Source organism: Esox lucius, chromosome 15 (assembly GCF_011004845.1).
Source record: "Esox lucius isolate fEsoLuc1 chromosome 15, fEsoLuc1.pri, whole genome shotgun sequence".
NCBI lineage: Eukaryota > Metazoa > Chordata > Actinopteri > Esociformes > Esocidae > Esox > Esox lucius.
Window position 1 is genome coordinate 20,227,501 of NC_047583.1, and position 15,378 is coordinate 20,242,878.

A 15,378-nucleotide genomic window follows, 5' to 3' on the forward strand; every position below is an offset into this window, starting at 1 on the left:
TTAGCTTTTTACTCCACTCATACTATTAGACACAATGTAACTCAATGGATATGAAATACCTATCACTCTATACAGAAAATAACTATGCTGTATGCCGCAGTGAATGTATTGTAGGATATATACAATATGGTCTATTATAGTGTTTTGCATTGGGGACTAAAAAGGGTGTGGAAAATATTGTGTTGTTAGATGTAGCACACCATCCCCCCTGAATAGACAGGTTTGTCTTACTCTACACACTCTCATGAACATGTCCTACATTGCTTTCAATAGTTTTTGAGATATGAGCCAGTATGTATTCCATATTCAGTCATTCACATTATCTGAATTTTGACCTTGGAACGTGTTTTAATACCCAGATTTTATTGAAATTACTCTTAAATATGATGAAATATAAATTTCTGTCAATGTTTTGAGTGGTACATTTACAATGACTAAATTAAATTTTGATGAAATTCTTTGGCATCCTTTATTTTGAAATGTTCCTAATTTTCGTGACCCGGAAGTGTTTTTTAATGTTGCTCACAAGGCGCTGATGTTGCGCAGGGATTTTGCAGAAGCAGTGCATGTTTCTAACAGCTTTATACGATATACTCACAATTTCATGTACTGTCATTTTATTATAATACAGTTATATATTATAAGTTATCCATGAAGGGTTTCATTGACTGCCACTGCCACATCTCTGCCGGAGATTTCGACCAGGTTAGAAAGGAATACAAAACCGCATCTTTTGCCTTAGTTTTTTCTTTTTTGTTAAGATTCCGACTGTATTGTCTATTGAATCAATTATAATTTATTTCAGGACATAGAAGAAGTGATTGAGAATTCTAAGACAGTAAGTGTTACAGTACTTGATAGTTGTTTCTAGTTGTTTTGTTGTCCGGAGAAGTTGTCTAGCATTTGACAGGTAAATGTTTTTTTTCAGGCCGGGCTTCTAGCAATAGTTGCAGTAGCAGAACATGCTGGCGAGTTTGAAAAGATAATACATCTGTCACAGAGGTTCCCAGGTTTTATTTTCCCTTGTTTGGGAGTCCATCCTGTACAAGGGTCAGCTCCAGAGCCGCAGAGAGGCGCCTTACTCCAGGTCTGCGTCTAAAATAAAACAGACCATCGTCACCATCTTGCATGTCTACTGCACTATGTTAAATTGTAATACTTTTGTCTACTGCAGTAAGTCAAACTGTAATACGTTTGTCAACTGCACCATGTTAAACTGTAATACTTGTGTAGGATTTAGATGCTGCTTTGCCCCTGATCGAGAAATATAAAGAACATCTTATTGCTATTGGCGAGGTAAGAGATTTTTTTAAATAGATTTTCAGTGCCCATTGATAAAGACTTGTGTCAACCACTCTTCCAGCAGATTTATCTCTGTGGTAATAAGCCTGGGACAGTCTTCTGTAAACAGTTACATTTCGGTAATTATCTCAATTAATGAATGACCTTGTTTTTGCTTTCATGACAGGTAGGCTTGGATTTCACTCCGAGATTTGTCAACAGTGACACGGACAAAGATAGTCAAAGACAAGTACTTATTCGACAGGCAGAGATCGCCAAACAACTGGACCTTCCACTGTAAGTCTCATACTAATATAAGGCCAACTGACAAATTAGGTTTAATAATATATACTTTAATGAATTACACATTTTAAGAAGTATCTTCCCATTGTTGTACATTTGAACTAATAATTGTTGAAATCTGTAAAAATATATTGACATTTTATAACAACAAACTCCTGATTATTCCAGTGAAAATGCAATCAATATAATTTTCTATGTATATTTTTCTCTACATTTATTGCAAGATATATTTTGATATGAGGATTGACATAATATTTCCAATGAGAAATGAGAAATGCAAAGAAATGCAAATTAAGTGACCTAGGGTAGCAGTCGAATAAGTTAATTCTACTGATGCATCTGCACTGCTGCACCATGGGTTGGATTCTAGCCGACAGCACATTAAAAACAAGAAAGCATTCCATCTTCTAAATATTCAATGTGTTGATCAATCAATATTTCCTAATATCATCGCATACACTTGTGAATGTATGGCTGAGTTGAATATTTATAGTTTTCTTATGACTACAGATGTTCACATTCAAATTCAACCTTGGGATGGTTGAACCATATTACATTTTTACCCTTTGACATGCCAAACACTGAAGGTTATTACATATTATTCTGGGTCCAAACAGAGGATGTAAAATGTAGTAAATGTGAAAGAAAATGTACTGAAAATAAAAAACACAGGAATATTACTCTAACATAAATAAAACAGTAAATTGCCAATAAATAAAACAGAATGATCAATCACAGTTGTGTTTGTAATATATTCTCCTCAGCAGTTTTTTACCTTCGTTCATGGTTTTTGTGACGTTATATTTATTGTTTAGAAATGTTCATTCACGATCAGCCGGCAGACCTACCATCCACCTCCTAAAGGAGCAAGGTAATGGCATATATGTTATTTCTAAGTTTCTGTATGTTTTATGAGTCAGTTGCACCAAAACATGTGCAAATGATTATACATTCTTTAGAGAATAACTTGGGACAGTAAACAGAATAACGGGAACTCTGAAGTACTAATCAAAGCACTGAAAATGTTTTGTATTCGTTAGAGAAATCATGTCAATGTAAGATAGTCTCAAGAAATGACTTGAAAAAATTTCAGCCAAAGGGGTCAACACTATGCTAGGGGTGCACTTATTTTTTTCTGTAATATGAATTAGATTTTGTATGGGAAAAAATGCTTGCAAAGTTTCAACTCTAAGTGTGATAAAAAAAATATATATGTCCAAATATTTTAAAGGAACTCTACAGAGTGTGTATTTAGTTTTTAACAGGACTGTGCCTAACAAGTTAATTAATTAACCTGTCTACAATGAAACCAAGATAAAACAGAGATTGTGTTTGGCTACAAAAATATAATAACAAATATTAGTACAGAGCGGCATTCTCATGCCCTTTAAACCAGGGATCAAGTGCATAATCTTGGTGTTCTGATAGACTCAGACCTAACATTTAACAGTCATATCAAAACGGTCATCAAAACAGCATTCTATCATCTTAAAAATATAGCCAGAATCAAGGGCTTGGTGTCCCAAAAAGACCAAGAGAAGCTCATCCATGCTTTTATCTCTAGTGGGGTTGACTGCTGTAATGGCCTCTTAATTGGACTCCCCAAAAAGTCTGTAAAACAGCTGCAGCTCATTCAGAATGCTGCTGTTAGAATGTTAACCAGGACCAAGAGAACAGAGCACATCACTCCTGTTCTTAAATCTTTGCTTTAGCTTCCAGTCAGTTACAGAATCGATTTTAAAGTGGTGCTTTTAGTTTATAAATCTCTGAATGGTTTAGGACCCGAATATATTTCTATGTTTGAAGAATATAAACCGAGCAGGGCTCTTAGATCCATGAACTCAGGTCAGCTAGTAGAGCCCAGAGTCCAAACTAAACATGGAGAAGCTGTGTTTAGCAATTATGCTGCAATGCACTGGAATATACTACCAGAAGATCTTAGACGTGCCCCAGATGTATCCATTTTTAAATCTAGGTCAAAAACACTTCTCTTTTCACGCGTCTATGACTGAGCACTTAAACTATTTTTTTATTAATATGTTGTTTTGATGTTTTCATTTGAGTATTGGCTTTTATGCTATTATATTTTTTTCTTTGTAAAGCACATTGAATTGCTTCTGTGTATGAATTTTCCTATATAAATAAACTTGCTTGCTTGCTAATATAGAAAACAACGCACAACTTGTCTTTTCTAGGTGTTGAGAAAGCTCTTCTTCATGCGTTTGATGGAAAACCCTCAGTTGCCATGGAGGGAGTGAAAGCAGGGTATTTGTTCTCCATTCCTCCTTCTATTGTGAGAAGTGAACAGGTAAGATTAATTTGGCAAAAGGGAACTTACCTTGTACTTTACACAGGCAATGTATTTTGAGCACAATGCACACATTGGTTTTTTTTTAAGAGTTTTTATCTCATCTGCAGTATGTTTCCTGTGCTTAATAGAATGTTTGGCTCTCTCTTCCCCAATAAGAAGCAGAAGCTGGTAAAACAGCTACCGTTGGAGAGCATGTGTCTAGAAACCGATTCCCCTGCCTTGGGCCCAGAGAAACAGGTTGGATTGTTCATGTTTATTTCTTTATTTACACACAATAGCAGTAAGGAAAGGCATGGCAAGTTTATTTGTATGGCACATTTCACACACAGGGGCAATTCAAAGTGCTTAACATTAGAAAAAATCAGTCATACTAGAAATACATTTAGCATAAAAGACAAAGCATACAGAAAATACCCCATCACATTCTAGAGGGTTAAAAGATAACTAAAAACAGAAGAAAGATTTTAGCCTAGATTTAAGTGGTCAATGTTGGAGCAGGTCTAAGATTTCCTGGCATTTTATTGACTAAATGCTACACCACCAACATTTGTCTTTACTCTTGGAACGGTTAGCAGACCAGACCCTGATGAGCTGCCTGTAAAATATACAGCCAGATTCAAAACAACAAATACAGCTCCGGAAAAGATTAAGAGAAAAGATTTATTTCCTTTTTTTTTTAAGTTGAAAATGAAGGTTTTGAGTGAGGAACAGAAGGGTTAAAATGATTTTTTTCTGGAGCTGTAAAGGCTAAAACCCATGTTATTGACTTTGTCCTGGTTTGAATGTAGTTTCACATCAAATAATGTTCAAGTGATTTATACACATACAATTATTTTTTTTACAGATGGTATTACTAAAACTAGTCTTCCATCTTTTTTCTGAAACATAGGTGAGAAATGAGCCAAAGAATATCTTCATCTGTGCCGAGTACATCAGTAAGATCAAAGGTATCCCCTTAGAGACAGTGATTGATGTGACAATGCAGAACTCCCTGCGCCTGTTTCCCAGACTCAAGACATTACTCAGAGCATGAACCAAGAATTCTGGGATTTAATACTGGGCATGTGAACAGGACACATCCTATCAAAGGCTATTCAGCATTCTGCTCTATAAGACGCCTTGGGCGGAATCTGTGAAGTCCTTGAAAATCAGAACCAGTATTACCTTGTTGGTGTGTCAGCTTGGGTTAGGAGAGCCAATGACTGAAAGCCTTACAAACTGAGGAGGATTTAAGCCTTTCAACACCAAACAGCAATCAGAATGTTAGTGAATACCTGTTTGAGGTAAACAGAAAAACAACAACTCTGAGATCAGAATGTTTTACTACGTGCTCAGTGAATGTTGATATTTAACATTTTGTTATTAAAATATGATCAGTGAATTTTAATGAATATGATCAAATCTTTTATAATGAAACAATCTTTTTGCTATGTTAATTGTGTGTGACGATAGTTTGGGCTGACCTTATCTGTCTGTTATCTTGCACTAAAACCAATATTGATTGAAACAGGAGTTTTCCCACAGAAGTGCTACACCAGGAACAAAGTGATGGGACAACCTGGAGAAACCCATAAAAACCTATTAGTGGCTGCACATTGAAAACTTATGAAAACTACAGTAGGTCTGCATTATTTTGAGTGTATATTTTACTTTTCAAGTATGACAAAATAGCTATGGCTATGATAGCCTTTTTAAAGAACTCCAAGCCTGTTGTAGTACTATGTTACATTCAATCTAAATGGTATTCTTCCAGTCATAATGGATGAAAGCATTGACAAAATCCATGCCGGACTGCTGCAAAATATACATGGACCCTAGATATAGGTCTGGGTTCGCCGTTAATTCCCATCATGACGTTATTCAATCTCTGACCGCTACAGTTTCGTTTCAACCACCTTAACAACAGAGTGGTCAGTCTGTGGGGTCCTGGCATCGTGTGCAGTAAACCATCTCCTCTGAATACTGTTCCACCTGGATGGTGAGACTGGCGAAACCAAACTCTGACTGGAGCATCTTGGTGGACTCCATGAGTACCAGCTGGGGATTGGCATCTTTGTCTAGATAACAAAACCCAAACAATATGGACTGTAAGATATTTAGGCACAACAGTGGAGACAGAGTACCACAGTATAGATGGAGACACTGGATAAACAACCAAGAGAATATTCGGTCTCAGCCACAGAATAAGGTACATACACAGTATTTCAGTGTGTGTTAGTCTACGTTGGTCTTCTGCCTACCTATAGCTACGTGTACAGAGAGCTGTGACTGACTCATGGTGAGGGCCCAAATATGGAGGTTGTGTGTAGCTTTAACACCTCTCAGCGACAGAAGCATGTCTCTCACAGCATTGAAGTCAATACCTTTAGGAACCCCTGTAGAATTCAGTTATGTACATGAACGTTACTGAAAGACATAAAAAGAGATGCAATTAACATACAGATACCCTTTAGAAGTCCATGGACATAATTATAAAGTGCACCTGGAGCCTCTCTGATTAAATAAAGGATCAAGGAAAAATAACACATAATATAGTATTTTATTATTCTCCTAGTAAATAACGTGTACACACCTTCCATCAGTATTCTGAAGACATCACTCAGGATAGTGACAGTTGTTCCCAGCACAAACACAGAGAACATGAAGGTACAAATTGGATCTGCTATTTTATACTGTGGCTGTGGTGAGAAAAGAAGCAACGCTTTAAAAACTGCTGAATTCTTATTTTTCTCTTCTCTTCCCATGATTATTCATCTATATTTTAGCTAACTTAGCAGGGAAAGCCTTGTATTGTAAAACGAGTATGAATATCACATAATGCAATTTCTTTACTGATGCCATGGTTTCCTGGAGAATTAAGCAGGTGGACAGCATCACTGACCCAGAAGTGTATAACAGTAGCAGCAAGCAGGACCCCCAGACTCTGCATCAGGTCCCCTACTACATGGATAAAAGCCGCCTTAACGCTGGTGTTGCCATGGCCACCAGGCAGTCCATGAGAGTGGCCATGTGATAGTTTGACTCTTTGGCCATGGGCTTGGCGGTAGGAGGGGCTGTGACTGTGTACGTGACTAGACTGGTGGAGGATGAAGGCCATTCTTTAGGGGGAAAAAGCATGTTGTTAGAACAGCCAAATTCTACCAAAGAAAACTGTCTAGATCTCGTTAAAACAGAAATGGTAGGTTACCACAGGATGGTAAGTTACAATAGGAGGATACTTCCAACCAAAGCAGCAGCCTTTAATACAACCCCATTTCCAAATTAGTTGGGACGCTGCATGAAATGCAAATACAAACAGAATGCAATGATGTGCAAATCATTTATCCCTCTGTTCAACGAAAATAGTACAAAGACAACATATCAAATGTTGAAACTGAGAAATGCTGTTTATTTTTGGAAAAATACATGTAGATTTTGAAATATGATGCCAGCAACATGTTTCAAAAAAGTCGGGACAGGGGTGTGTTTACCACTGTGTTGCATTATCTCTTTCAACAATACTCTGTTTGGGAACTGAGGAGACCAACTGCTGTAGTTTTGAAAGTGAAATGTATTCCCATTCTTGCTTGATACAGGATTTCAGCTGCTCAACAGTTCAGGGTCTCCATTGTAATATTTTTTGTTTCATAATGCACCAAATGTTTTCAGTGGGTGACAGGTCTGGACTGCAGGCAGGTCAGTTTAGCACCCGGACTACAGAGTCATGCTGTCGTAATGTGCAGAATATAGTTTGGCATTGTCTTGCTGAAATAAGCAAGGCCTTCCCTTAAAAGTAATCTTGATGGCAGCATATGTTGCTCCAAAACCTGTATATATTGTTAAGCATTAATGATGCCTTCACAGATGAGCAAGTCACCCATGCCATGTGCACTAATGCACTCCCATACCGTCACAGACGCTGGCTTTTGAACTGTGCGCTGATTACAAGCCAGATGGTCCCTCTGCTCTTAATTCTGGAAAACGTGGCGTTCCATGATTCCCAAAAAATAATTTCACATTTGGATTCATCAGACCACAGGACAGTTTTCAATTTCGCCTCAGTCCATCTTAAATAATCTCTTGCCCAGAGAAGGCGGCAGCGTTTCTGGATCTTGTTTATATTTGGTTTCTTCTTTGTATGGTAGAGTTTTAACTTGCATTTCTGGATGCAGGGATGTACTGTGTTCATAGACAATGGTTTTCAGGTGTGTTCCGGAGACCATGCAGTGATGTCCACTACAGAATCATGTCTGGTTTTAATGCAGTGCCATCTGAGGGCCCCAAGATCACGGCCATCCAGTATTGGTTTTCGGCCTTGTCCCATGCATACAGAGATTTCTCAGAATTTTTTTATGATATTATGTACCATTGATGATAAGATCCCCAAACTCTTTGCAATTTTATACCGAGAAACATTATTCTTAAATTGTTGCTCTATTTGCCCGTGCAGTCTTTCAGAGTTGTGAACCCCTCCCCGTCATTACTTCTTAAAGACTCATCCTCTCTGGAATGATCTTTTAATAACCAATCATGTTTCTGACCTGTTGCCAATTTAGCTAATTAGTTGTGTGATATTCCATAGGTTTAGTTTTTTAGCATTACACCACTTTTTTAGTCTTTTGTTGCCTCTGTCCCAACCTTTTTGAAATGTGCTGCCATCAAATTAAAAATTCCAATTTCAAGAAACAATAACATTTCTCAATTTCAACATTTGCTATGCTGTCTTTGTACTTTTTTTATCATTGCATTCTATTTTATTTTCATTTTAGTCAGCATCCCAACCTTCCTGGAAACAAGGTTGTAGATCAGGCGCTCTTATGAGGAACAGCTGTTCCATCAACAGTTGCAATGGCCCTTGTTACTGGTGCCATACAAACCTGCAAGTATACACCTCATATGTAGTTCTAAGTTCCACAACATTTTGTTGTTCAACAGGATGGGGTAACTTTACAAAAAATATACTGGAAATTCTAAACAAAACCTGTTTTCACAAGAACACCAACAGGGGTTTCAGTTGAAAGTTGTGAAATGTCAGGGTGGAAGCCATTTATTATCACATAGTTGTTTGGCTCCTTTTTAAATCATAGTGACAACAGAATTCACCCAAATGGCCCTGATCAAAAGTTTACATACCCTTGAATGTTTGGCCTTGTTACAGACACACAAGGTGACACACACAGGTGAAAATGTCAATTAAAGGTGAATTTCCCTACACCTGTGGCTTTTTAAATTGCAATTAGTGTCTGTGTATAAATAGTAATTGGGTTTGTTAGCTCTCACATGGATGCACTGAGCAGGCTAGATACTGAGCCATGGGGCGCAGAAAAGAACTGTCAAAATACCTGTGTAACAAGGGAATGGAACTTTATAAAGATGGGAAAGGATATAAAAAGATATCCAAAGCCTCACTTATTAAGAAGTAGAACATTTGGGGATCTCATGATACCAAGCCAGTCAGGGAGACCAAGAAAGGTTTCAGACAAAACTGCCATAAGAATTGTTTGGGATACAAAGAAAAACCCACAGGTAACCTCAGGAGAAATACAGGCTGCTCTGGAAAAAGACAGTGTGGTTTTTTGAAGGAGCACAATACAACAATACTCGAACAAAAATTTGCTGCATGGTCGAGTTGCCAGAAAGAAGCCTTTACTGCGCCAATGCCACATAAAAGACCAGTTACAATATGCCCAACAACACCTTGACACGCCTCTGCTTCTGGCACATTGAAATTTGGAGTGACGAGACCAAAATAGAGCTTTATGGTCACAACCATAAGCGCTATGTTTAGAGAGGGGTCAGCAAGGCCTATAGTGATCAGAATACCATCCCCACTGTGAAGCATGGTGGTGGCTCACTTATGTTTTGGTGTGTGAGCTCTAAAGGCACAGGGAATCTTGTGAACATTGATGGCAAGATGAATGCAGCATGTTATCAGAAAATACTGGCAGACAATTTGCATTCTTCTGTATGAAAACTGCGCATGGGACGCTCTTGGACTTTCCAGCACGACAATGACCCTAAACACAAGGCCAAGTTGACCCTACAGCAGAAAAAGGTGAAGGTTCTGGAGTGGCCATCACAGTCTCCTGACCTTAATATCATTGAGCCACTCTGGGGAGATCTCAAACGTGCGGTTCATGCAAGATGACCAAAGACTGCATGACCTGGAGGCATTTTACCAAGATGAATGGGCAGCTATACCACCTGCACGAATTCCTGGGCCTCATAGACACCTATTACAAAAGACTGCACACTGTCATTGATGTGAAGGGGGGCAATACACAGTATTAAGAACTAAGAGTATGCAGAACAGGGGTCAGTTCATGTTTTATGATTGTGCCATTCTGTTATGACTTACAGTTGAATGTGAATCCCATAAGAAATAAACAAAGTGTTTTGCCTGCTCACTCATGTTTTCTTTTCAAATGGTACATATATTACCAATTCTCCAAGGGTATGCAAACTTATGAGCACAACTTTAGGATTATTCCAATCAGTAAACACAATGAGCTATTCTGCTTGAAATGCAATGACATTTCCCCTTAAGATAAATTAGCTCAAAATAATGTCATAACATGATTGTCCGAAATGCGTTGCAATACATAAATTGCTTTCTCCAAAAAATATACATGCTCCAAAAAATAGAGCATAATGTTCTTTTACATGTATGACAGTCAGAAGTGTTATTATTGGAAAAAGCTATGCTTGTGTGGGTACACATTTTATGTGATGTTGTGAAAGCCTCCTGAAGGGGAAGAGTTCTCGATATGCCCTCTTCACAAGTGTGAGTTTGTGTTGGGTGTATGCATGTACAGACCATGTTCACTTCTCACTGATGTGTACACCAGGGAACTTGAAGCTCTTGATCCGTTCCACTTAAGCCATATGTATATGGATGGTGGCATGCATGTTGGAGTCCTGGCGTCCTCAACGCACGTGTACCGATAGACCCCACGGAGGCTTGTTATCAAGATATCCTGCCCCTTTCCCCTCAGCCTCAACAAATGCCATTATTGCCCATCGGTTCCGGCATTGTATTTCACTCAAGCAGGCTGGCATGCGTTGCAGAAACTGACGGGTGCACTGAATATGATTTGCACGTGGAGGCTGATGGGTGTCTGGAAGATGATTTGCATGTGGAGGCTGATGGGTGTCTGGAAGATGATTTGCACGTGGAGGCTGATGGGGGTCTGGAAGATGATTTGCACGTGGAGGCTGATGGGTGTCTGGAAGATGATTTGCACGTGGAGGCTGATGAGTGTCTGGAAGATGATTTGCACGTGGAGGCTGATGGGTGTCTGGAACATGATTTGCATGTGGATCTCGCGATACATTGCCCCATCCATCCTCCCCTCAATACGGTGCAGTCGTCCTGTTCCCTTTGCAGAAAACCTTCCCCAAAGAATGATGTTTCCACCTCAATGCTTCATGGTTGGGATGGTGTTTTTGGGATTGTACTTATCCTTCTTCTTCCTCCAAACACGGCGAGTGGAGTTTAGACCAAAAAGCTCTATTTTTGTCTCATCAGACCACATGACCTTCTCCCATTCCTCCTCTGGATCATCCAGATGGTCATTGGCAAACTTTAGACGGGCCTGGACATAAGCTGGCTTGAGCAGGGGGACCTTGCGTGCGCTGCAGGATTTTAATCCATGGCGGCGTAGTGTGTTACTAATGATTTTCTTTGAGACTGTGGTCCCAGCTCTCTTCGGGTCATTGACCAGGTCCTGCCGTGTAGTTCTGGGCTGATCCCTCACCTTCCTCATGATCATTGGTGCCCCACGAGGTGAGATCTTACATGGAGCCCCAGACTGAGGGAGATTGACCATCATCTTGAACTTCTTCCATTTTCTAATAATTGCGCCAACAGTTGTTGCCTTCTCACCAAGCTGCTTGCCTATTGTCCTGTAGCCCATCCCAGCCTTGTGCAGGTCTACAATGTTATCCCTGATGTCCTTACACAGCTCTCTGGTCTTGGCCATTGTGGAGAGGTTGGAGTCTGTTTGATTGAGTATGTGGACAGATGTCTTTTATACAGGTAACGAGTTCAAACAATTGCAGTTAATACCGGTAATGAGTGGAGAACAGGAGGGCTTCTTAAAGAAAAACGAACAGGTCTGTGAGAGCTGGAATTCTTACTGGTTGGTAGGTGATCAAATACTTATGTCATGCAATAAAATGCAAATTAATTATAAAAAAATCATGCAATGTGATTTTCTGGATTTTTGTTTTAGATTCTGTCTCTCACAGTCAAAGAGTACCTATGATAACAATTACAGACCTCTACATGCTTTGTAAGTAGGAAAACCTGCAAAATCGGCAGTGTATCAAATACTTGTTCTCCCCACTGTATCTGACCTACGACCTGCAGTCTGTCTTGATGCCATTGGTGATGAGGCCTACCACAGTTGTGTCTTCAGCAAACTTGGTGTTGGTAGTTTGTGGAGGAATAGGGAGTAAAGGGGGGACTAATCGGGCTCTGAGGTAGTCTAGGTCCCAGTTGGTGTTCAGCTCAAAGGACCGGATCCTAGAAAAGACCTTGCAAGCGGCAGAATAGCATAGGTTCTTACAGTGCCCAATATTAGCTTGCCATACCAAAGAATCTGCACAGTTCCAGGCATGCAAATGGCTCTGCAATCTGACAAAGCTTGAGAAGATCTGCAGAGAAGATCTGTGAGAAAACTCCAAATACAGGTGTTCCAATCGCATAGCATCATGCCCAAGAAGACTTGAGGCAGTAATCACTGCCGAAGGTGCTTCAACAGAGAACTGAAAAAGAAAGTCTGAAGATGTATGTGCATGTTATTTTAGTTTTTTTGCAAACATTTGTTTGGTCATATGAACAATATAGAATATTGTGTGTAAATGGATGAGGAAAATAATATTAATCCAAGACTGTAACATAATAGAAAGTGGTTTAAATACCTTTCCCGAATGCAAAAAAATAACTCCTCTGGACAGGGGAGCATCTTATATCTGGTAAGGAAACAACTCCTTCATAGATAATGAATTGTAAACTGCAGACAACCTACAAACCTGCTCACCTGTGGAGTTTTTAAAGGAGAGGTCAACTGAGGTTTGTATGTTGCTTTCTTATTCGCACACAAATACTGTGCCAACAGGTCTTAAATATCAGCTGTATTTTTATATAACAAAAACCACCCTGACCGGAGAAGATGATACCAATAGGTGTAACCCAAATTCCCTGGCAATACAAAGAAAAAGCCTACAAATGATACACAGACACATTATCAGTCTCTGACGGGCCTGGTTTTAACCATAACCTTCAACATTGGCATTTTACCCTGGCAGTTAAACAACTAACCAACAGACATTAGATCTGAGTTTCTTACAAAATACAAAAGCATAATGGATTAACTTGGTTCATATTAAATGAACCAAAAAAAAACTGGGTGATCCTAACTGTACTCACAAGACATTGACCCCCACAGCACAGAGTGAAGTGATGATCATGAGGCGACTGTGGATCTCATAGTTGTCATTGAGGATCCTTTGGATGGCCATGAACACCAGCACACCTGTCACAGCCCAGATCGACAGCACAGACAGACAGGCACCCAGGATCTCTGCAAAACACTGGAATATAACATTCTACCCCAATTGGAAGCTGGGAAGAGCAGGTAGCCAGATTGGAAATATGATCATAACACCAGGGTTAACGCCCATAGTCTTACAATAGGTGCCATGGCATGTTTAATTAGAATCAGGACACCCATTTAATGTCCAATCTGAAAAAGAGCACCTTACTCAGGGCAATGTCTCCTTCAGTGCCCTGGGATTTGAATTTCTCTTGTAGGTGCATCTGGTCTACCATCTAGGGCCCAACCAAAACTCACCAGGCTTAGCTTTGGCAAACCAGCAGTGGAATGCAGGGTGCATTAAATAAAAAAAAACTAGCAGTGGAACCAGCAGGCAAACCAGCAGTGGAATGCAGGGTACATTAAATAATAAAATATAAACCCAACATGCAACCATTTCAAAGATTTTTACTGAGTTGCAGACACTATAATAAAATAAGTTAAATAAAAGAAAAGCCACAACCCTAATCCATGCATTTCACTTGAGACACAAAAATGTCTTTGTGTGTATGGAACATTTCTGGGATCTTTTATTTCAGCTAATCAAACATTGGAACAACACACATGTTGGGTTTATATTCCTGTTCAGTTTCATTCAAGGCACGTTGACACACAGTGTCAGTCTCAACTTCTCTGAAGTCGACCTACCTGAGCGATGCCAGCCGAAGTTCATTGATTTGGTGGGAGGTTTGCACGAGAGCCACAGAGAGAAGAGACTGGCCATGATGCTACCGAAGTCTGTGAAGAGATGCGCCGCATCAGTCATGATGGCCAGACTGTGTGCTGCATAGCCTCCTGTAGGAATAATGAAACACATGCTAAAGCTCACGCTTCCCGGAAAAGTGGACAGGAACAAAATAAAATGTATCCACCAGATTTAATATTTTACAACATGAGTACATTGGAAACGGTGTGAGGGGGGGGGGGTTCTCTCTCCCCTCTGGCTCTCCTAACTTCTTTTTGTACAAGTATTGATTATCTTACCGATCACCTCTCCAACCATAAAGACCAGGCTGACAACCAAGGCAATGATGAGTTTTCTCTTGGCATGCTGCTTCTCGCGACTCTCTGTCCAAGAAACCCTGTCACTCTCATGACAATGACCAGTAGCGATAGGAGACTCATTTGTATTAAGAGATTTCCATGGTTCAGCTGCAGTGGCTGCAACTCCGTTATCAGCTGTTTGTGAGGGGTCTTCCTCTGACTCAGGGAATGGCCTGAGAGAAAAGGTCTCAGGTTTACTTTTTTTATACACTGTGTCTCATGTAAAAATGAATAGTGTGTGATAAAAGGTAACAATGTGTACGTTTTGTCATTTAACTCAAGAAAGTTTATAACAAATAAGTTTATAACAAATACAAAATACGTAAGGTACAATTATGATGGATTCAGTATACATGTAGTCAGCCAGGTTTAGTTTGTATTTCTGTACACAACCCCACAGAACTCATCAACTAAAATCATATAATGGAGTTGACTTTATAAAAGGCTGAAATATTAACTCAATAGCAGTTATTAGAGTAATTCAGTTGAGATAATACAATATGAAACTTACTTTTTGTAACATAGGACTCAAAGATAAAGAATTTGGTTACATACCTTAGTAATGCCATTGAGTATGTTGTGTCATCCTCCATGAGATGGCATTTCTCAGAATCCATAATTAGAACAAGAGTGATTTTTCAGCAGAGCAGTTACTAAAAACCTAGAGAATCAATGAGCTAAAAAGTGCCTCTGTCCTAACGGTTTTGCTGCCGGTCTGCTGTAAAATGAACACCTGTTCATCAATTGTGCTGTTTATATGGCGACTGCAAGATAACTGACTGGGGTCAAAGATTACACAATCAGCCTATCGTAACAAGCCAACTCACACCTCTATGGTTACTGTAACCTATTGACTTAAGT

The 15,378-nt window shown here is 39.4% G+C and overlaps 2 protein-coding genes across 7 annotated transcripts; one reads left to right on the forward strand and one right to left on the reverse strand.

The window, feature by feature from the left end:
- Nucleotides 1-531: 531 nt before the first annotated feature.
- On the forward strand, nt 532-6,445 carry LOC105015412 (putative deoxyribonuclease TATDN3). Of its 6 annotated transcripts, XR_004576836.1 has the most exons (11): nt 532-705; nt 806-838; nt 929-1,087; nt 1,234-1,296; nt 1,469-1,578; nt 2,400-2,455; nt 3,780-3,892; nt 4,052-4,132; nt 4,785-5,178; nt 5,406-5,516; nt 5,776-6,439. XR_004576836.1 is itself a non-coding variant. In XM_020054002.2 (9 exons), exons 1-9 carry the CDS (start codon nt 652-654, stop codon nt 5,442-5,444), a joined length of 708 nt encoding a protein of 235 aa, XP_019909561.2. In that variant the 5' UTR covers nt 532-651; the 3' UTR covers nt 5,445-6,445. The 6 variants fall into 6 exon arrangements, 3 of the variants coding, with proteins under 3 accessions (XP_019909561.2, XP_019909560.2, XP_010876862.2); XR_002197891.2 differs by lacking the exon at nt 4,785-5,178 and having other exon boundaries at nt 5,406-5,512; nt 5,776-6,442; XR_002197890.2 differs by having other exon boundaries at nt 5,406-6,441.
- LOC105015413 (zinc transporter 2-like) lies at nt 5,807-15,143 on the reverse strand. The gene is made up of 8 exons (XM_010878561.4): nt 15,073-15,143; nt 14,458-14,690; nt 14,122-14,268; nt 13,308-13,461; nt 6,777-6,993; nt 6,468-6,573; nt 6,136-6,270; nt 5,807-5,952 (listed from the first exon to the last, which is right to left on the reverse strand). The coding sequence occupies exons 1-8, from the start codon at nt 15,132-15,134 to the stop codon at nt 5,807-5,809; spliced, it is 1,200 nt and encodes a 399-aa protein (XP_010876863.2). The 5' UTR covers nt 15,135-15,143.
- Between the last annotated feature and the right edge of the window lie 235 nt (nt 15,144-15,378).